A 26254-nucleotide genomic window follows, 5' to 3' on the forward strand; every position below is an offset into this window, starting at 1 on the left:
GCTCGCCGCCAGTGCATATTGTTTCTCCTCAGATTGTTATGATTGATTTTGTTCATAAATGAAATGAAATGAAATAAGATGACTTTTTAAAAAACTCGAAAACTCGATACATTTTACTGACTTGTCGTAACCGGCGAAAATTTACTGAAGTTGATAAGCAAAAGTAAGAAAAAACACACTGGGTTACCCACCCTCTTTGAAAATAGTATAGTTTTTCTAAAAATATTTATTCATACTTGTTTATACCTTTTACACTTTTCATTTAATGCATTTGCTCTTGTATCTCCAATGTTTTGCATTTTCTCTGTTGTTCATATCATTTATTAATGTTGCTCATGACAGGACAATTTGAGATATCTGTACTCCTCATATGACAGTGACATATATGATTTCATTTTTCTTTATTAGATTCAGTCCATTTTTGTTGCAGTCTGCTAAGATAGGTATCATATCATGCAGTGATTTCCTCATTGGTTTGCATCTGTAGCGCGATTACTGTTCTATACGTAGTGCATATATATCTGAATCTTCAATAAGCTGCAGTGGCTGAGCAGTCAGCAAGTTCCCCCATCCCCCATTCTTCCTCATTGGTTAAGCAACGTGAACATCAATATTGAATCCTACATGAACTCTCCCTTCTGTGTCGCTGCATTTTTTTTACATGATAACATCTAAGGCAGGGGTGTCAAACTCATTTTCACCAAAGGCCCCATCAGCTTAATGGCTGTGCTCAAAGGGCCTGATGTACTTTTAGATAGGACTATATGTAACTGGTATGTAAAAAGATATGTAACTACTCTTTCATGTAAAGTAACTCTGAATTCATTATTTATTCAAATCACGAACATTACTATTGCATTTAAAAATGTCCCTACACATATAGAATATCTCATGAACTAAATGTGACCAAAAAAAGTAATTTTTTGGGGGGATAAAAACCCAATTGCGATCTTTCAGGTCTAAATTGCATTTTCGACTTCAAGAGAAAGGTGGATTTTCTGTGATACTTTTGTTTTTCGGGGAGAACATAAACATATTGACATGCAAACAACTTGAGATGACGTACTTAGAGACCGTGAGTATACGACTGTAACAAAATATAGACTACAAATGTACAAATAAAAACAGAATTTAATTAATTAATTGAATAAATACGCACAATGAAATTGGAGGGCTATTCTTTTCAGTGTAAAGGCCCGGTCACGCAGCCTTTCACGGGCGTATCGAGGCTGAATCACGGCCAGAAATTTCTGCCCGTGAAGCAGACGCAGTGGAAAATGTGCAAAATTGGCTAAACCCGCTGTTTACCCGTGGTATGCCCGCGAAACAGATGCCGGCGACTGTATCGCGGGTAACCGCGGCTGCATCGCGTTTGACCGTGCTTACACGCGGTACACACGCTAATGCACGTGATAACACCACGATACAGGCGCAGAACAAACGTGCTATGACCGTGCTCCACCCGCGATTATTTCGCGTCCTACCCGCGTGTAACCACGTCTTGGCCGCGGACGTAGCAAGTCCTAGCACGTTCATACCGCGTCTTTACCTTGTGTGTACCACGTGTGCCGCCCGCGGTTACCCGTGGTCTAAATTTTTGAGCAGCGCAAAACTTTTTCGCGCGACCAACCGCGTGTGAATATCTTACTGCGTGTAAAGCACTGCTGTATCACGATCTCAAAGCGTCCAACAGCGTCTGCTTCACGGGCAGACATTCCTGGCCGTGATTCAGCCTCGATACGCCCGTGAAAGGCTGTGTGACCGGGCCTTAAGAAAACAATTTTGAGAGAGGCTGGCTAGGTACACTCTAGCCTCGGATAACCGCGACTTCTGCAAAGTCTTTGTGATGATTAAAATACAAGAGTCACAAATGTAGCGGTTTTCCACGAGTAGTAGCTATAAGTTGTCTGTTTCATGGGTAATGGATCTGGCGTTTGTGACTAGCAATGTTCGGCAGCGGTGGCTTAAGAGTTGTTAGTCTAGCTGTTAGCTTTCCCTTCCGACGCCGCCTCAGTCAATTCCCGAACGCGATGAAATGCAGGCAGCACCCGCTAGTGGTCGACTTTTCCTTGCGCTTTCCTGACTTTCCTCGAAGTCTGATTTAATGAATGAATGAATGATTTTCAATGCAACGAGCCACAAAAGTTACAAGCTTTGGCGTTCGTTTTGGGGGCCATTTGTGCAAGCGCTGCAAGACTGAATGGCAGCCTTACGCCAGCCTATCAGAGTCGTGGACACACGTCTTGCAAACTTTGCCTTGCCATTTTGGTAGTGCCATTAAAAACCCGATTCTGATTGGCTGGTGCTGTAAAACGACGAAACGTGACAATTCTTTTTGGCCAATCACTCCGTCAATCAAATAACAAATGGGAACGATGAATCTCTGAAAAAAACGCAGTGGTTTGCAGTTACACTATTGCACTAAGTCACATCGCGATATCCATTCGATTTCGGTTAATCATGCAGCCCTTTCATCTAGGATTAAAACGGATGTGGACGTCCCAACCCTGATCTGCCTGCAGGTTGAAATATTATTTTCGCACGGAGTCAACAACAACAACAAAAAAAACTTTGTCAATCTCCTGGCCAACTTCGATCTCTGGCCTGCACTTGAAAGTCTGCTTGCCAGTGCCACAAGCTAGGTTGCTACAGCTAATACCAAGCATACAAGCCGGTATTGGGAGAGGTCTAACTAAAAATCTCAATCAACTCGCTGTACAAAGATGTGGCGACAGTTAGAGCGCAACAAGAGTTGCTTCTGGGGATTTTCGAGGAGGTAAAACATCTGGCCTCCAGAGCGCAGAGAAGGTCATCAGGATCAGGGAGCTCGAGCGGCGGGTCGACGAGCCCGAGCAAAAGAACTGGGTATAGGGCGTAATCATAACCAGCATGAATATCAAGCTGCGCTTGTATGCGTGCGAGGTGGCATCAAGGAGCAAAGCAAAGAGGAGACCTCCAACAGCCCTAAATACCACCCCCCTCACCCGCCCAATAATTTGGATTTTCCTACCATGTGCCACCTGATCTAAATGAGATGTTTCATCAGATTCACTTCCACTAGCTCTGGAGGTACAGCGCTTGTCTTGGGACAGAGAGGTCACAGGTTTGATTCGCGGCTTCTTCGTGGTAAATGTCAAAGTGTCCTTGGGCAAGACGCTGTCTGATTAATGCCCCCGATAAGCAGGTAGGCAATTTGCATGGCTGTCGGTGTGTAAGTGTGTGCGTGAATGGGTCAGTGTGAAACACATTGTCAAGCTATTTGGGAGGTCTTCAGTGACTTGAAAAGCAGTATATAAATGAAGAATATTTACAAAATAGTCCGAACAAATATCACCAAATATGTTAATGTAATGATCATTCCGTTTTTTGTTCTTCTGTGGTTAGTGATGTGACAGCTCTCAAAGCAGCTTCATTTTACTGTCATATTGCTGAAATGTCATCCATTTCCCTCCTCACTGTAATCCAGGAATATTTTTATTTTTTACAAAGGGCCTCCGGTCAAAGAAAGAGCATTTCAAGGTCAAGTGTGCAAAGCTTTTTTTTTTTTCTCGCAAAAAAACCCAAACTATTCTTCTTTGTCTTTGAACATGAATACATCACTTTCTCTCTGAGTTGAAACCTCCACAGAGGCAAAGTCTTGCATTTGATTCATGACCATACGTCTTTGGAGCTCTAATTTTAGAGTGATACTTAAATAATGGAGCAGCCCTCGACATTCTATCTGTCATATCGTGAAAAGAGAAGCGATGAAGATGCTTTTTTGGTCTTTTTTTTCCCGTCTTTATGAAGCAAGTGATACTTTAGGAGAACTGTCAAGTTGAGTACATTTTCTCTACATGTTAGAACTCACCAAGTTTTGGGGCTTTTCAGGACAAATGGGTTATAATTCAGCTCTCTCAAGTTGGTTTCCAAAAGTACGAGGAGGTGTTTGGAATGGCCACATGTGACTGTGCTAATGTAACACCTTTTGTTGTCTTCAAGGACACCTGCGTCTTCAGTGCTTTTTGGTGGTGGCGTCCACATAACTCCAATTTCATCGCAAATGCAAGAAAATAAAGCATACACTTCCCTTAAAGACCTAGCCAAAAATTAACAATTTAGTTGAGGATCTCGAGAGACTGGGCAGCCTTGATTTAGGGGCTGCAGGGCTGCGTAATATTTGATAGGCCTCCTTATTATTACTTTCAAAGACAAATAGTTGTTGTCTGGAATGAAACAAAGGCCATTCTTTCTATACATATTTTGTGAAAAGTGTGTTATTTTGGGTTGTGTATTTATTTATTTACCTTGAACCTTATTCTTTCTCTTCCAAGATACACCTGCATGTTTGCTGTGGAATATTTGTCTTTAGAGCAACGTATTTTGTGGCTATTGTCTTCCAAGTTTAGCTCCCCCCCCAAATTCTCAGATTTCTGACAAATTCACATATTATGCACAAAAATGTTATGGAAAATCCCTGATCATTAAAAAAAGAGACATATTTCTGTGAATGGAGCTCGGCAGAGATATGTATTACTCTTTGGGAAAACAGAAATGTAATAACTTCCTATGAAACACAAGGTCAATTAATGAATATCTACCTAATGATATGATACTTTCACTGAAATTTGTTCACCTTGATGGACTCACAAATAATAGACACCTTGTCAGAAAACACTAAGGAAGTCTGTTTTTCTGTAAAAAGGCGGACATTTTTTTGACAAGTTTGAGTGATATGCAATATTATATGCTTTTCCATTTGTTAGGGTTAGAGTCTTTGTGAAATGTCATCAGTCTAAGTATAGTAACCTGGCAATTGCCAGATTGATACTGTGCTTCTCTCCCTGAGCTTCCCTTAATATTAATATGGGACTGCTAATCACTGTTAACCCCAGGAAAGGCAGAACATTCTCAACGCTTATTTGTTTTAGGGTGGTCACAGGTGAATGTCCTGCAACCAAACACAATTTTTCGAACTAGCAGCTGTTCAAATCGGTAGAAATCAGCAGGATTCAATTATTCACCCAACAAAAGAAATTCTCATCAAGCTTAAACAGCTATTAGCTTTATTAAATCAAGGGTGGGGTGAGATAACCAATACGAATATACTCCAAGGGGAATCACATTAAGGATAGTTCTTGAATCAGTTGTTTCTGATTGTTGGAAGTTCATGCTTGTTGGTTTGATTCATTGCTTTTTGCAATACTTTGTGGCCAACACTTGGCAGGGTAGTTTAATTCACCATCAAAACTCTTACTTTGGCTTGCTTACACAATTAAGTGTAAAAAGGCCATGTTTTAAATTACCTTCATATGTGAACCTTCCAAACAGTTGCAACAGTTCTTTTCTCTACAGTCAGTGTGAAATTATGTCCCTGCAGTTTAAACTCATTGACTTTGTAAATATGAAGTGGAATGACGACACTGTATATGTTTGAAGTTCGATACACGGTGATGTAACGGCCATTCATTGAGTTCATTGATTCTTGGCAAGGTGATGTGTCAAAGACGACCTTTTATTTTCTATGCTACACCGAGTTCTTCATTCCCACTGTTGTATTTTCTTCATTTCTTTAGTTGCTCTTTGTACATTCCAACTTCATAAACGGTTTAGGCACAGTGCTATCTAAAAAGCTTGTGCCATAATTTGAATTGTCATAATATAGTGAGGCCAAAAGATTGTCACACTGATATGTGTACAGTGGTACCTCTTCTTACGAGCTTAATTTGTTACCGTATCGTGCTCGCAGCTTGAATTGCTCGTGTAAAGAGAACATTTTCTGGGTATGAAATCATTAAAAATGAATTGGTCGGCTCCTGTCTTCCCTACAAACCAAGTGAACAGCTATAAAACACATCTACCTGATCACTAAAACAATTGAACATAAGAAACACTGTAATAAAACAAATAAGACGATATTAACAAGATAAAATGTGAGTTTATAATGATCGCAGTAACAAAATTTGGAGGTAGGGGTTGAGGGGGCAGTTGCAAGGAGGCGTCACATACTGACAAACTTATACATTTTACCTGTATTTTTTTTAATCATTTTACATTGGTTATGCCATATAAACATTTTCATACATTTTTTATTGTCTGGCCCATTCCAGCTGTAATCCGGAACGTCTCTGTCACTAGTAGCAGACGACTATGTCTTTGTATATTGCTAATGCTGTTGCAGTGTTCTAGATAGTCTGTCTTGCTGTTAATAGGTTCTGCAGTGTTTTTTTAACGATTATCGTCGCTTAATAAGAAGGATTTCCAATCAATAATAAGGGGAGCAACTGACAGAGGTTGTTAAGTCTGAGATCGAAAGACTGTTGAATCTCTGTAAGCACTTACTGTACACTCAAAATTAAAGTTACTGTAACTCTAGATGAATGTACACAAAAGAAACATCCATTTTCCTAAATTATTTTTTGGGCCTGTAGTACTTTGCATGTAGACTAAAGTACTAGTCTCGAGTCAAGATTTTCTGTTATTTGAATTTGAAAAACTGGTGGATTTATTCTGTAATTTGTAGGTGTTTTTAATGGGATAAAAGCAGTAGTCCTATTGCGTAAAGCTTCGCCTGAGATTTAGGTCGATTCAGGTCCAAAATTTCAATTGTAAGGTACAGGTTCAGGTCGGGCTTTTTTCTTGCTTACTTAAAAAAAAAGGTATCACCCCATTGTTCTTTGTTTCTTTGTGGAAGATTCCTCTCCTCCTCTCGTGCAAGGCACCCCCGTCCATGCTTTCGGAGGGGCACACCTATTTCACCTCCCAAAGCCTCCCAACTACAATATGAAAATTTGGGTTTGCTTCAGGCTCGATTCCTCAAATGAAGGTAATCTGTTGGGCTCAACTTGGTTCGGGGTTTAATGCCCACAGGTAGGGTCGGGCTGGATTTTTTGGCCTGATCTTACCTCTATTTGTTGCTGTTTTGTCTGTCCCAATACTTCTGTTGACTTTTTGTTCGTACTAATCAGGCTAACAATCCCAGCCGGCATGATGTTGTGGTGTGAGTCGTTTGTTATCCCTGCAGAGATGCACACTGTGACTGTATAAATACACAATAGGACATCCAGGCTACTATGAATTAAAAGACATGGGAATCGTCTCCCTCCATAACAATGTCGAAATCCCCCCCCAGGACGAAAGCAGACATGAACCCTGAGACCTCTCGCTTCCCTGGCGCGTTGCGGCAGCGGGATGAATCGTGTAGAGGCACAGTCGGCGGGTGCTCACCGAGGTCGCTTTTGCGACGATCGCTCATTAAATGAAGAAACGGCAGGCGCTATGTGGTCCGCTCTTGACCCAGAGTACCTGTGGAGAAACCTTCTCGGAGGTCGCATGTTGTTTTTTGCTCTTTCGGGGGAGGATTTCACAGCGCAAAGGTCAGAATCGGTAAAACTGAGCAAGGTCTTCTATACCTGTGCACATACCCAACAAACCATACGATATTGTTGCATTTTATGTGATTTTGTTGACCAAAATATTTCAATACAATCATATGACGAAATTAATATTATTTTCATTTATGATATATTGCCTACTGTGCAGATTTCCCTGCTCTTAAACATGCTGCGTCTTTTAGCGACAACTTGATAACATCACTGCTGTTCCTTTTAACATGCACTGTTTATTACTGTGTTCAGTCTTGCAGAAGTCGTTGCAATGTTGCCGCTTTTTTTTGTTAACTTCACTTTTCTCCAGTACAGTTTGAGGTATAGAGAAACAATTTCAGCCTACCGGTGTCTCCATTTAATCAGTCCAAGTCTTTCAGACTTAACATTACAGATCTTTTCTATCGCCATCAAAGCTAATGCTGTAGTAGTAGACAGAGGGATGTTTTTCTTCATCTTTTTGTTGTGATACTTCAGTTTTCACCGCCTTAGCCAATCATAGTTTGTGAAACCGCTGATGTTTCCTTACGCCATCTTGAAGGCCCGTGTCTGCCAACCTTGAATCTGATTGGCTAAACAACAGCTTGATCCTCACTGTATGTCTCAGGGCCCTCAGTTCTGATTGTGAAGGCCTCCCGGTAGATTTCTGACCTTGGCAACAAGTAATAGATGACATGTGAAAATGGCTTTCATGTGAAAGCATACATCTGGAAGCAGCGCAGCAAGGGGAAAAGCAATGAAAGGAAGCTGACAATAATGTGGAATTATTTAATAAAACAAGCAGAGAAGGCCTTGTAGGTCTATCGCCGCGATGATGTCTCTTACCAATCAGATTTTCAGATACAGTGGAACCTCGGTTCTCGACCATAATCCGTTCCAAAACCCTGTTCGAAAACCGATTTGTTCAATCACCGAAATCGTTTTTCCCATTATAAGTAATGTAAATCGTTTTAATCCGTTCCAACACCTTGTTCTTACCGGTGAGTTCGCCGCTCGGAATGCAGCTAGCCCCACAATGCTAACAGCGTCAGCCGGGATAGATGAGTTTAACCATGTCTCCGTCAGAATTATAGCGCAGCAGTTCGTCATATCGCGATTCGATGTATTTTCAGTTGTAAATGGTTCAGTTTATTTTCCAGAGAGCGAACGTTGGAGAGGAAAATGGATGGGAGAGGCCTTTTGAAGGGTTTAGCCTTAAGCCTAGCTGTTAGCCCGGCCCGACAACCTTGCTTCCTCCTCCGGTCACACCGCCTTCTCTTGCCACTCTGCTTTGCTGCTTCGTAGGCCGCTGGGTCTTGTTGACGTAGCACTCCGAGGCTAAGTAAACACTCCAGAGTGGTCGTAGCAACAAGCACTTGATTTCTAGATGATCGCATATCCAGCAAAAAACTGCGATCGTATATTAATCTGCGGTTTGAGTTGACTTTGTTTGCTGTCAAAAACTGAGTCGAAGACTGGGTTTTATGACCGAAATGTAAAAAAACTGTAGCGAGCCGATGTAGCCGCAGCCGAGCAGGGCGCAGCCATCTTGCTTTAGCTATTATGTCTTTCTTAAAGGCAATAGTTGTACGAACAACTTTTCTTTTTTCACCTGTAGCAACTTTGCTGCTTGCACCGACCTTCTTCAGAGGCATAATTAGGGGCTAAAACACTTCCTACACCTATATTAAAAGCAAAAACAAAAAGAAGCAAGTGCGCATGTGATAACAGTTTGTCGCGAGGGGTGGGGGCAATCTACACGATCTACACCCGTACGGCGCTAAGCATCGCACCCTAGCGTACCGGCGTTCGAACTCCGATTTTTTGACCGAACAGCGAAGCAAGAATTTCTCGAAATTTCTGGTCGAACACCGATTTGTTCGAACTGAGAGGCGTTCGAAAACCGAAGTTCCACTGTATTATTCTTGCCTTGTTGTTGTTCCCCATTCTTTGATTGGAAAGCATTGTGGAAGAACAGTTAGGTAAGTCTCTAAATAACTGAGCTGTTTGGTTTATCATAACTGCATCAAGAAGGCACATCAATAAATGAATGAATGAATGAATGAATGAATGAATGAATTCTTTTTCCGGAAAACTTTTCTTCACTATTAGCATTATTTTCTTATTTTCCTCTGTAATAAAATGATATTGTCGTAACTGGTTTTACCACGATTTTTACAAAAGCCGAATGGATTCTTGATAAAGCATTTTTAAATACAACCTAAGAAAAGTGTAATATCCATCTATCCAACAAGTAAATAATAGTAACAGCATGATTGTACAAAAAGACAAGAACATTGAAAAATGGAAATTTCGTTTGTAAATTACAACCAAGCAATTCCTGATAAAAATGAATTCCAGTTGTTCAATTCATCACCAACTCTGCTTTAGCTTGTATGGGTCGAGGTGAGCGCCTGCTTGATCTGCACCGGATTAGTGGATAAGACGCTCTGCAATGTATCTTAGGATTGAAAACTCAACTGTATTTTGATACAGGTAAGGAGAATAATGTACCTCGACAGAGGATAGAACCTTGTCGGGTTGTGTTTTTCATCAGCCGGAATTCTCAAGGTCACAGAGATCTAAACTTTGCAGGCTTGTAGGGTAACGGAATACTGAGGGTGTTACGTTATTAGAATACAAAAAAATGTAATTCTATCCCGTAATATCTCCATTATCTGCATCGCTTATCCTCAGTAGGCTCGCGGGGGTGCTGCAGCCCATCCCAGTGGGCAGGGGACACCCTAAACCAGTTGCCAGCAAGACGCAGGGCACCCAGGGAAAGACAACTCACTCGCTCATTCACACCAAGGGACAATTTGAACCAGTGAATTTACCTGACATGCATGTTTTTGGAATGTGGGAGGAAACTGGAGAGCCCGGAGGAAATCCACACAGGCACGGGGAGAATGTGCAAACTCCACACAGGAAGATTCGATCTCATGACCTCAGAACTGTGCTGCCCACGCACTAACCACTGTGCTGCCATGCTGCCCCCCACAATATTTATCCATCCTTTGTCTGTAATGTCTTTTATTAGTAAATTTTGGTACAGGAGTAATCAAAAATTATTCAAAAGTAATCAAGTTACATTACTGGCATATTATGTTGTTTGAATTACGTTCCTGATTACATTTTTCAACAGAAAACAGAAAAATATTTATGAAGCTAAAAAAATAAGATAAAATACAAGGCAATTTTAACCTTTTTAAGCACAACAAATTTAAAGTTAACAACACAGAATCCCCGAAACGCACATTGACCACTGACGAGAGAAGAAAAGGGTCTAGGAGAGAACCAGCTATTTATTGGTAAGAAGCCGGGTCCCTTCATTTACTATCAGAGAGACGTTTCGTCCGCCATCGACACGAGACGGGTGCTGTCAAATATAGGGATCACATTTTGCGTAGGTCAGCCCTCATTCGCCTTTTCTTTTGGCGCATTAGTAAGTACTATATTTGTATTCGCTATATGAATATATGGGAGTCACTAATATAGTGACATGATCCGAAAACATGTGACGTAAACAACTTCTGCAACCAAAGTAACTCACAGCTTTTGTCCGTCAGTAACAGTAACAGCGTTGTAATGGCAAAAAAATCATCGCTAAATTACCCTGTTACTGAAAAAAAATAGTGCCGTCACGTTATTCATAACAGCATTATTTCCAACACTGGTAGCGGCTCAGGAGGTAGAGCGCTCGTCTTGGGATCAAGAGATCTCAGTTCGAATCCCGGCTCCTCCGTGTTACATGTAGAAGTGTCCTTGGGTAAGACACTGAACCCCTGATACCCTCAATAAGCAGGTTAGCGCCTTACACGGCTGCACGGCCGCTATTGGGAAATGTGAAGCACATTGTAAAGCGCTTTGGGAAGTCATTGACTTGAAAAGCGCTATATAAATGCAGATCATTTCATTTCATTTCATTTACATACCTGCCAACCTGTACGGTTTTGCCGTACAAAGTACGTTTATTATGCATTTTAAGACGTGTACGACGTACGAGAAAATCTGTACGGGAAAACGCAAACTTGTCAATTATGGGTACCATCCGGTATACACCGACTGTCACAAAACGGCAAATCAATCAAGTCAATCGAGTTTGCCGCGGAAGCCTCTATCTCGGTATGGTTTTTTTCGTTGCAAACGAAGCGAGCGGTTTGATGTAAGGATGAAAGGAAGTCCGTCTCTTTTTAGAGAACCGGCTTTTTCGGCTCAACTCATTAAAGAGAGCCGGCTCTCAAACGGCTCACTTGCTTTGATGCATTATATTACGAATTATTATGTTGTATAAAAAAGTTAAGAAAAAAAAAAGGAAGTATAAAAGGAGAAAATGAAAAAAGACAGGTTTGTGGTTATCCCTTTAATCAGTATATTACCGACAATAATTTAATGCAGAAAATGAATTCATAATTTGAATAAGAAAATGTATTATTCTACTTAATTATATTTCCTTGTATTTTTTCCTTCTACAGTGAACGTCCAAACTACTTAATTTTTGAACTTTTTTTTATAATAAACCTCATTCATGTCGAGCAACTCAGGATCTCACAACAAAACAATATATATGATATAACGAAACACATGTACAATATAACATGTTAAACTACATAAGTGAACACGTTTGGAAAAAAAACATGGTGTAAGATTATTTTGTATTTTGTTAGGGAAAATACGACAATTTGTAAAGGGATTGGAGCCGTGGAGGTTGACAGGTATGTAACTAGTAACTATCCGATTACATGTTTAGAGTCACCCTCCCAACCCTGTAAGTGTGGATTTGGACTTAGAATGCAGAACCTTTGGCAAATTCTTAACAATTTATCGTCACCTGATACACAAACTGAATTAACAAATTTGAAGTGATTACATCTTGGAGCTGATGAGCTGTCCGATACGTTTCAGGGAAACGCGGTCTTTTCTAATAGGTTGCTCGATCGATACATGTTACACATTGAATAGAGAATACATGATGAAAAAATAATGACTCTATTAACAACTGTCCCATCTAATGGCTCACTCATTGGACATTTTATTGAAAATTCTGCATGTGTAATGGTATCTCTCAATAATTTAGCACTAATTAAAATAGTCAAGCGGGTGAGTATAAAGTATGTAATTACGGCAGCGTTCAAGCGCGGTTGCTGTTTTCAACATATTGAACGCCACGTCCTCACCTCACTCGGGTTCATTTTCTCCGACTCATTAAAATGTCACCGCCAAGCCTCCTAATGCATCTTGACTTCAAGTTTAATTCACCGCCAAGTCAATGTCTGTGTGTGGGGGGGTGTGGTTTGCTTTTTTGGGTGCATTATAAGCAGATGAAGATTTGGAGCTTTTACTAAACCTTGGATTTTCAGTACCTGTTGGAGTTTTGCTTTTCCTGTTTTCTCTGGTTAGTGAGTTTTTGGATTGCTTAGTTTGAGTCAGTTATATTTGTAACAATAACAATACAGTAATAGGTCTAACTGTCAAGAACCGGAACAGGATCAGGACCCAAATGCGTGACGTTTCTCGCACAAACGTTTTACTTTACGGGAGATGGGGAGTCATGCACGTAAGGCAGCAGTCTGGCGTGGAATGATAGGAAGCCAGAGGCCGACGAGATCGATACCAATTGCCAGAGCAGATACCGGACAGGACGGGACAGACAGGACTGAAATCAAAAAAGGATATTGAAAATAAACAGGACAAACTAGACGGGAACCAAACTGGAAACCGATATTAAACAGGACAAAATAAACGGGAACAATACCAGACAGGAAATAACCCTAACCAACAGGAAACAGGACCGAGTCAAAACCCACGTCTTGCAGGGCAGAGGTTCGTTGACGAACTGACAAAGGAAGAGTAAGAGCACTGAGCTTAAATAGGCGGAAAGCAAATCTGTCAACGAGCTGCAGCTGGCACCACACGGGCGGGGCCAATTGGGCGCCATGGCAAACGTGACACTAACTCCATTGAGGATTTGTACATCTTTCACATAGCCAAATTTGAGCACTTTATAAGGACTTTATATGCCAATTTTCCAATTTCTCCAGTACTATTGTAAGAAGAAATCCGGTGAATCATGTATTTTGCAGAGCCACAAATACAGTGCATCCGGAAAGTATTCACAGCGCTTCACTTTTTCCACATTTAGTTATGTTACAGCTAATTCCAAATTGTATTAATTTAATCTCATATCTCAAAATTCCACAAAAAATACTCCATTATGACAATGTGAAAAAGTTTTTTTTTTTACTTTTTTTGAATGTATTAAAAATAGAAAACTAAGAAATCACATTTACATAAGTATTCACAGCCTTTGCCATGAATCTCAAAATTGAGCTCAGGTGCATCTTTTTTCCACTGATCATACTTGAGATCTTTCTACAGCTTAATCGGAGTCCACCTGCAGTAAATTCAGTTGATTGGACATGATTTGGAAAGGCACACACCTGTCTATATAAGGTCCCACAGTTGAGTGTGCATGTCAGAGCACAAACACCAAGCATGAAGTCAAAAGAACTGTCTGTAGACCTGCGAGACAGGATTGTCTTGAGGCACAAATCTGGGGAAGGATACAGAAAAATTTCTGCTGCTTTGAAGGTCCCAATGAGCACAGTGGCCTCCATTATTCGTAAATGGAAGACATTTGTAACCACCAGGACACTTCCTAGAGCTGGCCGGCCTTCTAAACTGAGCGATCGGGGAAGAAGGGCCTTAGTCAGGGAGGTGACCAAGAACCCGATGGTCACTCTGTCAGAGCTCCAGCGTTCCTCTGTGGAGAGAGGAGAGCCTTCCAGAAGGACAACCTTCTCTGCAGCAATCCACCAATCAGGCCTGTATGGTAGAGTGGCCAGACGAAAGCCACTCCTTAGTAAAAGGAACATGGAAGCCCGTCTGGAATTTGCCAAAAAGCACCTGAATGACTCTCAGACCATGAGAAAAAAAATTCTCTGGTCTGATGAGACAAAGATTGAACTCTTTGGTGTGAATGCCAGGCGCCATGTTTAGAGGAAACCAGGCACCGCTCATCACCAGGCCAATACCATCCCTACATTGAAGCATGGTGGTGGCAGCATCATGCTGTGGGGATGTTTTTCAGCAGCAGGAACAGGCAGACTAGTCAGGATAGAAGGAAAAATGAATGCAGCAATATATAGAGATATCCTGGATAAAAACCTGCTCCAGAGCGCTCTTGACCTCAGGCTGGGGCGAAGGTTTATTTTTCAGCAGGACAACGACCCAAAGCACACAGCCAAGATCTCAAAAGATTGGCTTCAGAACCACTCTGTGAATGTCCTGAAGTGGTCCAGCCATAGTCCAGACTTGAATCCGATCTGAAAATGGCTGTGCACAAACGTCTCCCATCCAACCTGATTGAGCTTGAGACTTATTGCAAAGAAGAATGAGCAAAACTGCCTAAATATAGGTGTGCTAAACTTGTGGGATCCTTTTCAAAAAGACTTGATGCTGTATTTGCTGCCAAAGGTGGATCAACAAAGTATTAAGCAAAGGCTGTGAATACTTATGTAAATGTGATTTCTTAGTTTTCTATTTTTAATAAATTCAAAAAAAGTTAAAAAAAAAAACCTTTTTCACATTGTCATAATGGAGTATTTTTTGTAGAATTTTGAGATAAGAGATTAAATTAATACAATTTGGAATGAGGCTGTAACATAACAAAATGTGGAAAAAGTGAAGCGCTGTGAATACTTTCCGGATGCACTGTATATCTGTGATTTCCATAAAGAATTTTTAATCTTGCGTGTCAAGACATATGATTTTTAGATGAGTATATTTGACAAATCTCTCACCTTATAGGTGTTGGGTAAACTTGGCAGTAAAATGTTGCTTACATTTTTATTTGCGGTAAGTTCTTCCTATTCCAATTTACCACTGGGAAACACCAGTTTAACTTTTACATGGCCGCTAATAAATGTCTATAATAGATATGTAATCATGGCACTAATACACATTTTATCATTTTATAGCACCCTATTTAGGTGCAGCATGTAACAAAAAGTCGTAGTCATCTCCGCGTATTACCTTCTATATGACTTGAGAGAGCTAACTCTCCCATTCTGCACTGATTTGTTCCACTTTATAGCCATTGTTTGTGTTTTCCAGTCCCTGGCCATTAATTATTCAAACGTCAGCCTCCTGACATCTTGCACTCCTTGGGTACAACCCATAGGGGGCAATGACGCTACGCATGACAACGCCAAATACAAACTGATGCCAGCTGCTGTTAATCGCGAGGGAAGAAGAATGGTATAGGCACCAGAGCAGGCTTGTTCACATCATTTTTGAGTCAGATTTTTATTTATTAAATTCTCAAGGAACAAACACAATTTACAGGCTCAGGTATTTGTTAACAAATACAGTAACTGTAGTTTATACACTTTTTATACAAATAACTTTCATACTGTCAAATTATAGTTTCAAAATAATCTAGCTGATTTATTACACAGTTGTATAATTTGCAGTCATCATGTGGACATTATGGAATACGGCATTTACCTTCTAGGTCATATTTTTGAAAAAGCGCCAGGAAGCCCCTAAGGTGCACCAAGGACCCGCATGTGTCACGGACCAGGAACGGAGACGGGACCCAAATGCTTTCGTTTTACTCAGTTTTATCTAGAATGAGGGAAAGGACTTGCACCCACGATCCGGGGATCGTCGGTCCCGGGTAGCAGATCGCTGGGAACGCGGAAGTGGCACTTCCGTGTCAAGCGCAGGCAATGTCGAGGGCGTGGAAAAACAGGTCGATGGCCAGGACGGAGGAGCAAAAACATAAACAGGTCCAGGGAAAAGGTCGGCAACGGGTATCAGAAAGAACAACAGGGCAGGATAGAGTCAGGAATCACAAAGGTTTGCCTAGCGTGTAGCGTAGGTTCACAGACGATCCAACGAGTGTTGTCAGGAAGGCAGGGGTTTGAAAAGAGTACAACAGCCAATCAGGGTCTGAGGCTGTTGGCGCCAACGGAGCAGACTCAGGTAATCCGCATCAGCAATCATGACAGCATGTGGCTCCAGAGCAGGTTTAGCAGGTGGAGAAGTCCAGTTTTGTTGGAGATAGAAAGCATCTTCTTCTGTTTACCCAATTAGACTGCAGCACACAATGATGAATATCCACAAAATAGCGAAACTGCGATAAGAAAACAGCGATATGGCAAAGGATTACTGCGCTATACAAATTAAAAGTCAAACAACAAAACAGAACCCCTGGAAAAAAAATGTATTTAGACTAATCACGTCAATTTTCAAGAGGAAAAAAAGCACCTGCAGAGTAACCAACTCTTATTTGGTCAAATAGCCGGCTCATGAGGGGCGTGACGGGGGACATCAATGACCTTTTCCACAAGGAAACGGCAAAAAATTAAAACGAAAATGAGGTGAATGGAGATCCACGTGACTTCCATGATATCTAGAATATACAATCAGCTGCCTGTGACACTCAGATCCGGGTAGCTCCGTTCTCAATTAGAATACAACTCATGCGACGGACCTCATTTATTAGCTAGTCAGAGTATGATATGAAGTAATGCACACTGCACAGTACACACTTAGTGTGCTTCTGAGTAACCTGTCAAACCTTGTACTATTTAAAGACACGCCATCTGCGACCTTTCACACTGTCAGCCATGTAGTGAGTGCTTTGACAGCTTGCAGCAGATACGTTCCATGCAGCGGTTGCAAGTGTCACAGCAAACGTATGCATAAAACCTGTGAAAAATACCCGAGACTCGCCGGCAAAAAGGCGGCGTTATCACGAAAGATTAATTGTTTGCTCTCCGGCCCCTGAGACCCGTGGCCCCCAACGACTCGGGATGAATAAAGCAAAACGGATCAATAGCGGTGAGACTTAGAGGTAACCTATGGCTGGAGTTTGAAAGGTTAGCTTTTAATCGAAGCCTGCCCACACTCATAATGAACAAATGCCATCTTTAATCATCCACACGCTGAAGCGCGGAGCACTGAGAAATGGACAAACAGTTTTTGGACCCTTTCTGGTATTAGAAGCAGGGACATTATGCCATTATGTTTACAACCTGTCGTTTTTTTACAGCAATCCCTTGTTTTTCACAGGGGTTGCAATGAAAGAAATGGACAAACAGTTTTTGGACCCTTTCTGGTATTAGAAGCAGGGACATTATGCCATTATGTTTACAACCTGTCGTTTTTTTACAGCAATCCCTTGTTTTTCACAGGGGTTGCAATGAAAGAAATGGACAAACAGTTTTTGGACCCTTTCTGGTATTAGAAGCAGGGACATTATGCCATTATGTTTACAACCTGTCGTTTTTTTACAGCAATCCCTTGTTTTTCACAGGGGTTGCAATGATCAAGACCCGTGAGGTAAAAAAAAAAAATTCAATAAAGGTTTATTAAACAAACTTCTTGTTTTAGTTACTATAAATAAAAATGTGTTTTTTTACTGTATTTGACTTGAAAAGTAAAATGGCAGTAAAATGTAGCTTACGTTTTCAATTGCAGTAAGCTCTTCTCATTACAATTTGCAAATGGGAATTTTTTTTACATGGCACATAATAAATGTCCATGGAAAGGGCTGTAATGAATAACTAAAATATTTGATTAACCTTTTTTTTAATTTAAAAAACAACAACAATCAACCACGTTATAAAAAGTCATACTGTAAAGAAACATTAGAACTCATACAAACCCAAAACTGTGATTTAATTATAAAAACAATCCTAACATAACATTTCGGTAAAAGACACAATTTGAGTTTTTGTGTGAAACACTGCAAAATTTTAGTAATTTTGTTCCAAATAACCCAGTTATGCCCAAAGTCTGGCCCGGGGGCCAGTTATGGTCCGTGATCAAATTTTAACTGGCCCTTGACCTATCATAAAAATAAAAATATATGGCACAGTTTAAAATAAATTAGTGCAAAAAAAAAATAAAAAATAAAAAAAAATATATATATATTTATATATATATATATATATATATATATATATATATATATATATATATATATAAATATATATATATATATATATATATATATATATATATATATATATGTGTATATATATATATATATATATATATATATATATATATATATATATATATATATATATATATATATATATATATATATATATATATTTTTTTTTTTTTTATTTTTATTTTTTTTTTAAAACAGCATTTCACCCGATGATTGCAGTAGCCCTTTGGCCACCTTATCCTTGGCTTCTGTGAGAATTTTAGCCCACCCCATTTCAGACATGGCGACTTTAAGTAAAAAAAAGAAAGCGGAAATTGGAGTATTCTTTCATTGAAATCCCAAAAAACTGTGTCCTCCCAATTTGCCAAGATACTGTCTGTTTTTAATCAATATAATACTAAGAGGCACAGCCAGACAAAACATGGTGACAATGTGCTTTTTCACGAGACCCTGTGAGTCAAATGAAAATACTACAAAGGCGAGCAACTCAGGCCTGACGGTGATCGCCAAGCACTGCAAACCTTTTATGAAGGCTTAACTTATTAAAAACTGTTTAAAGAATGCCAAGCTGAATAGTTGGCCCTCACACCTAATCCGATCTAGTTTCTGAAAAGTTTTGGACACCACCTGAAATAACCCTTTTAGAATTTGAGTTAATATACATTGTCTTTTATTTAGCTCCTTCTTGTGGTGAAGAAACACTTAATTCATTAAAAAGTATATCCATTTATTTTGACAATAAGCAAAAGTACGTCAGCTATCATACAAACTCACTTGTATTGATTTTATTAATTTGCATTAAGTTTACAAACATGAGCCTTACTTAGAGGAGCTGACACAATTGCCTTTCAGCCTGCTGCTGTGGGTACCCCAAATCCTCAAAAAGCTGAGAAAACGAAAAGAAGTAAAATGGTGTGTTTCGTTCACTGTGAGACTACTTAGTTAGTGTTCTTCCGTGTGCTTTTCAGCACTTGTATTCGCTTCTATGACGCATACAGAAACATTTAGTGGTCAAATAATACACACTGTCCCTTTAAAACAACCCAGAAAATGTGTCATTCTCTTCAAACCACAACCTATACATTTGTATCAAATGCATCGAAATATTGTACATGCTCATGTTTTGTCCCCTTGTATTGTTTCACCCACCGTTTTTTCAAGGTCATTTCTGAGAATTACATTATTGTTTTCAAACCACTGTACAAAGACACGACAGGAACTGAGTGCTATGACAAGAAACACATAAAAATTTTGGTAGCCCTCCTGTCTTCGTGAACGTCTACTGTACCACTTGAACTTGAACAGTGGCTAGTATCGATACTAACTTTCCTCTGTTTTTCCACCTAAGGGGCCTAATGCCACGAACATTGGACAGTCAGATCACACTGGAGAAGACCCCCAGCTACTTTGTCACAATGGAGGTCCCCCGCCGCATTGCCGGCATGTCCCAACAGACCAAGCTGATTGTTGTGGTACGTAACCCTGTCACCCGGGCCATCTCGGACTACACACAGACTCTCTCAAAGAAGCCAGACATCCCCACCTTTGAAGAGCTGGCCTTTAAAAACAGGAGCCAAGGAGTAGTGGACACTTCGTGGAACGCCATCCGCATTGGTATGTACATCCTGCATCTGGAAAACTGGCTGCGCTACTTCCGCCTCTCGCAAATACACTTTGTGAGCGGCGAGCGGCTCATCACGGACCCGGCGGGCGAGATGGGCCGCATTCAGGACTTCCTGGGACTCAAGCGGATCATCTCAGACAAGCACTTCTACTTCAACCGGACCAAGGGCTTCCCTTGTCTGAAGAAGCCAGAAAGCAGCGGACAGCCTCGCTGCTTAGGGAAGTCCAAGGGCAGGACTCATGTACAAATAGAGCAGGAGGTCATTGAACAGCTTCAGGAGTTTTATAGACCCTTCAATGTCAAGTTTTTTGAGACGGTTGGACAGGATTTTAAGTGGGATTAAACCGAAATGTCTGAATGGTCAACTACTAATTCAATGCCAAGACCTCTCTTAGAACTGTATGGAATCAGTTTGACAAATGGAGTTCATCCAAAAACCTGATGGTAACCAGATAATGCTGTGTGCCACTCCAAGCAAGAGGTTGTACTCTGCAGTATGTGCTCAAATACAAATAATTACTCCTCAAAAACCTGAAATCTTTGAGGATGTCATTTGACAAAATGAGGTCATCTTGATGTATTAAAGGAATATCCAGAAACCAGGGGATACAATAATGCTCAAGTTGAATAATCTAATAATAGACAATGCCTCCGAAGTGCGGAAATATTCAATGAATCAGTACTGTGTGTACACAAAATGAAAATAATATGCTAAAACCAGATGATATGTACATGAGCTGTCCATGCTGTGGGAATAATTGTGTCAAACTGGAAATTGTAGGTGTTTGAATAAAAATATGAACCCATGCAATATTTTAAAATATATATCACGGCGCACAGATCCCTTGGCCAGCAGGGTCATAAGACAACTTCCTGTGGTGAGTCTTGGGCAAGAACCACCAGGCTGTACTTGCCCCCCACTCAAATCATCAAAAAATATATACTGTATACTATAGACAAAACATACAATACTTGCATAAAAAGTAACAAGACAAGCTGTGGAATTGACTATAACACCAAAAAACGCAAACTCCTCTGATGCGCTTGAACTGGGTTGGTGTAATTCTCTCTAGAAAAGGCAAGTACATTTGGTTTTCAATACGTTTCTTGGATGGTTTGAGTGGAATGAGGCACAATTCGGTTCGAATGATTCAGTTTACGATCAGAGTGAAGATGGCACAACTCAATTTAGATTCTGTACTTAGGTATTTATGTAAAAGTGGAAAGAGTTTGAGGTTGCAAATTGCTTTTGTTGTAACTCAAATGTGTGTTAATAGAAAATATGTGTTTACGACGACTGATCTACTGACCTCAACAATAGCTTACAATGCAAAAACTCGATGGTTTGTTGAGGAAGAGTAAAAACTGTCCTTTAGGATTGATTAAGTCAAAATTGATGACATAATTTAATGGGAAACTACTGTATTTATTTGTGAATAGCAAGGTTTTACGGTAGTATATTATTGTGGGCAATTAAATAGAATCAAAAATATTGCTTAACACAAGGGAAATCAAAGCTGTGTTGTAGCAGTGAGCAGACCCAATCTTCATCACTGGGCCACCACTGGTATAGACTACATGCAAAAAGTAAATAGATTTTATATCATTATCACACTTTGTTTTACTCACGGTAACAAAGACAAATGTTAGAGAATGGAAAACACAGAAAGTGGTCCTGAAAGATATAAATAAACGCAAAATAACACGAAGAGGGAACAACTATTTGGTGTATCTGATGATGTATTGGACTTTGAAGGACATCTGATAAACACATTGTTAATTTTATATTGGTAATGTGCTCATAGTTTACATTGTCGATTAATGAATCGAATCATGCCGCAGGTATTGAACAACGTTTGTCACTTAGATTGCTTAGTTTTACCTGGGAAAAACAAAATGTATACTGATTTATAATTAAAAAAATAGGGGTGCGCGTTATACACGGATAAATACGGTAATTAAATGTTAAATGGGAACTACTGTGTCATGATAAATAGGAAAGCTTAACGCACAAAATTAACATAAATAACATTTGGTTCTTACAGCCCTCAAATCTTTGAAGATTCCATGTGCTAAAAAATATGTCTGGTAGTAGGTAGTATGCAAAGATGTATAGGAATAGTAGCAAGTTATTCCCCAAAAATTTAACATTGGAAATATTCACAGAGACTAAGCCAAAACCTTTAAATTCTAATTGGAAGGCATTTGATAACTCAACCCCATTCAAAAAACAAAAAAACATTGACCAAGTTGAGATTACTGGTTAACTCCACCCAATTGCCCTCCCCTCAATGTTAGGTAAATCAAAAGCACTGTTGACAAAATCCATTGATTGTTCAATGGTAAATAGTTACTTTTGCCTGGTGGTCGACCATACCATAATCTGTAAAACCGAAACATGTCCTTTGGTGAAAAAAGGCTTTAAAGTGCCAATAATCTTTGTAAAAAATGTCAAAGAAAGTGGAAATGTTCCATGCTTGTAAATCACATGAATAAATTAGCTGACAAACTGCATTAATTCTTCAAGGCCTCTCTCGTGTTAACGCCTAACGCCCAAGTGGATGGCGACGTTTTAATATTCATTGCCTCCGAACGCCTTCCAACGCTCTCAAAATACACACGTGCCTTTCTTTTTGGCCAGCTTTCCACTTGGATATTCAAGCGCAACAAATAACCACATGGTTAGTAAATCCATTTATTGGTCAAAAATAAATGTTAGCTATGTGTTACAACAGAGTTCTTTGCATTTTTTCTTGATGCTTTGAAGAATTCCTCAGTACCTGATTGCATGTTTGTCTGGGAAAGTATGTCCGCCTAAAACAGCTGGTTTTGAAAATTTGACACAAGGTGAGTGAGTCGGGCCTCTCTGATCAATACATACTCCCTGCGCTGTTGGACTGATCTTCAGACTCTGGGATAATTGGTTCCTTTTAGATCAAGATCACCGGTTTTGACGTTTCCTGAAAACTGGGCAGTATAGTTGATATTAAAAATGAAACAAACAATAGCCAGGGGTTGGCTGGAGCCCATCCCAGCCATCTGCGGGCAGTGGGCAGGGAACACCCTGAACTGGTTGCCAGCCAGGGCACACAGGGACATTCGCTCATTCACACCTAGGGACAATTTGGACCGGCCAATTCACCTGAAATGCATGTTTTTGGAACGTGGGAGGAAACCGGAGTGCCCGGAGGAAACCCACGCAAGCACGGGGAGAACATACAAACTCCGCACAGAAAGTCTAGAGCTGGATTTGAACCCACGACAGGTTCCCATGACATGAACTGTGCCGCACAAGCGCTAACCACTGCGCCGCCGTGCTGCCCAGATAGTAGAATATACTCTACTATTTTTTTCAAAAAACTGTCACGGGACCGGACCAGATCGGAGGCAGGAGGCAGGAAGGGTGAACTCATTCGCGTTAACGATCAGTTGCTTTTATTAAGGAAATAAAAGTCGTCCAACAATCAGGCACAAAAACAAAAACAGGCTTACAGGCAAACAGGAACTCAGACTAGGAATACTCACAAAACAGGCTTTTACTCACAACGGGCAAGTACAGGTTTCCTCAAGTCAAACAGAACAGAATAATGCAAAGTAATGCAATGAATCCGCAACCGGCAATCCCCAAAACCCGCCCTTAAGAAGCACACACGCAAATTACAAAAATCTGCTACAGCCGGTGCCAAAGGAGCGGGGCCAGCCGGTCGCCTCTAAGGGGCAGCTCCTGAGGTCCCAAAAAAAAGAAAATAAATACCTCGCACCCCGGAATGGGTCGACGCTCCCGATAAGGGCAACCCCGCTCCCTCCTCCGAACACGCAGCGGAGGCTCCGTGCAGGAACATAGGGTGAAACCAAATCTGAGAGATACTAGGTTGCAAGTCCATGCAAACATTTGTCACATCATAGGCGGACTGGGAGGTAGTGCAGGTTAGCTAATAAAGGAGTAATATGCTCAAACCTTTTTGTCTTAGGCAAGAGTCTCGCTGCCACATTCTGAACCGGCTGCAAAATTTTTATGCTAGACATCGGGAGACCAGAGGGCATTACATTACAGTGATCCAGCCGAGAAGTAAGAAACGCATGAATTGTAAAAGGAAATATCCCCAAATCCCCCTTTTCTATCTTCTCATTTCTTTTCATCTGATTCTTCATCCACCAGATGGGTGAATAACTTTTTTGATACAATATCATATGTACAATTATCAAATATGCAATTGATAAAACATCCATCAAGAAGTAAAAGGAACGACTTTCATTTGCATTCTAAAAGCTATTTATAATTCTTCTCCTTTGAAATTTGGATTGATAGGTCAATCTGGGTCTCGCCCAGCCATCTGCAGCAAACGCCACGTGTTTGGGAACATTATCTCGCGTCGGTTAATTATATTTTCTCAGCCTCCCTGCAAACCTCAGAAAGCACTAGGCTTTATGACATTTAACTCATAAAGTTTGGTTGAAGCGATACATCCCATTTGACAAGTGATAAAAACCTGCTCGGCGGCGCATTTTTGGGGTAATCTCTTCATATCCTATCTCGTGTTCATTTGCTTACCGATGGTTTGTTATTCGTGTAACATTGTAGAACTAAAAAATAAATGCCCACAAGATTTAAAGTAAAGCGGACGGTAATGAATGCAGGAATGGATGGTAGGATGGCCGCTCCAATGGAAGGCGGTCAATGAGATGATAGTCCAACTTGTCATGGTGTCTGCCCAGGTTTAGCATATCCATTATGACATTTTCCCCTTTCTTCTTCTCTAAGGGAAAAATGACTTAAATCAGCTAATGTCCACATTCTCTGGCTGTCACTGTTCACAATGCTATTAACATATAAATGTTTTGGGAAATTTATGGTTAGTGATTCATATAGAGGCAGAGAGAGAGAGAGAGAGAGAGAGAGAGAGAGAGAGAGAGAGAGAGAGAGAGAGAGAGAGAGAGAGAGAGAGAGAGAGAGAGAGAGAGAGAGAGAGAGAGATCTTTGAAAGCCAGCTGAATTCTAGAAACAAGATATGAGCCATAAACATGCACGCAGTGCCAGTCGTCATATACCCCTCAGGTACCATAAGCTGGCCAAAAGAGGAGGTAGAAGCCGCTAACATCAAGACAAGAAACCCCTTCAGCACGCATGGATGGTTCGACCCCAAGTCTAGCACCTTGAGGCTATGCAATAAGCGTAAAGAGGAAGGCCGAGGGCCAGTGCGAATCAATGCCACGATCCAGGATGAAACATTGAAAACTCAAGAATACATCGAACAAATGGCCACCAAAGATCATGACTACGCAACATAGTGGTGGTGGACAAAGAGCAGAAGAGGGTGGTGATAATAGATGTGTCGATCCCAGGTGACGCCAACATCAGGAACAGGGAACACGACAAACAAGTGAAATACCAAGGGGTTGAAAGGACTGCTGGAACTGATATGGAAAGTCAAGGCCAGAGTGTGCTCGTGGTAGTGGGGGGACACGTTACACCAAAACTGGAAGAGAAAATACAACAGACCACAGGAACACCATCCGAAATCTCAGTCTAGCGAGCCCGTTCTTAGGAACAGCTAAGTTACTGTGCAGAAACCTCAAACTCCCGGGTCTCTGGTAGAGGAGCAAGGATGAGGAAGATATGTATATACACCATACATAATATAAATATATATATATATATATATATATATATATATATATATATATATATATATATATATATATATATAAATATATATATATATACTGTAAATATATATATATCAGTATACATATACAGTATATATATATATATATATATATATATATATATATATATATATATATATATATATATATATATACTGTAAATATATATATACTGTATGTATATACTGATATACAGCTCCTGAGAAACCCTAAAACATCATCTTGATAATTAAGACCCAAGTCACCTCCTGTTCGAACTCATCGCATTTCCGACAACTTTGCTCACTTCAAACAGCAGCAAAAAAAATATTAATAAACCGGCCTGAGAAGAAAAGACAGCAAGAGAGAAAATTCCTGCGTGTCCTGTCAGACGCTCAGCAGAGACAACTTGACAGCAACAAAAGGATGCGAGCCAAACGCATGACAAGTTGCGCAGTGCTTTGCTTGAAATGTAAGCGGATTATTAATGTCTGCTGACGTTGCGGGTGAGCTCCAGTCAAAGATGATTACAATGAAGCTTCTCATAACGTTTTAAAGACATTGCAGTTTTGCCGACGGAGCGACTCAGGGATCCCAACGCAGCCCTCAATCATTGGAGATTTATTTTTTCCATCTGAGTTTTCTAGACTTGGGGGCTAACATTTTTGCAAG

The 26254-nt window shown here is 40.4% G+C and overlaps 1 protein-coding gene across 1 annotated transcript in view; it reads left to right on the top strand.

Moving 5' to 3' along the window:
* hs3st2 (heparan sulfate (glucosamine) 3-O-sulfotransferase 2) overlaps positions 1 to 22587 on the top strand; it is a 34400-nt gene extending 11813 nt beyond the window's left edge. Inside the window, exon 2 of the mRNA XM_088329860.1 lies at positions 19661 to 22587. Coding sequence (XP_088185986.1) covers positions 19661 to 20279 — 619 coding nt within the window. The 3' untranslated portion in view covers positions 20280 to 22587. The remainder of the gene's footprint in view (positions 1 to 19660) is intronic.
* Positions 22588 to 26254: the final 3667 nt, after the last annotated feature.

This window comes from Urocampus carinirostris, chromosome 1 (genome assembly GCF_059441175.1).
Source record: "Urocampus carinirostris isolate Australia breed hairy pipefish chromosome 1, RoL_Ucar_1.0, whole genome shotgun sequence".
Classification (NCBI taxonomy): domain Eukaryota; kingdom Metazoa; phylum Chordata; class Actinopteri; order Syngnathiformes; family Syngnathidae; genus Urocampus; species Urocampus carinirostris.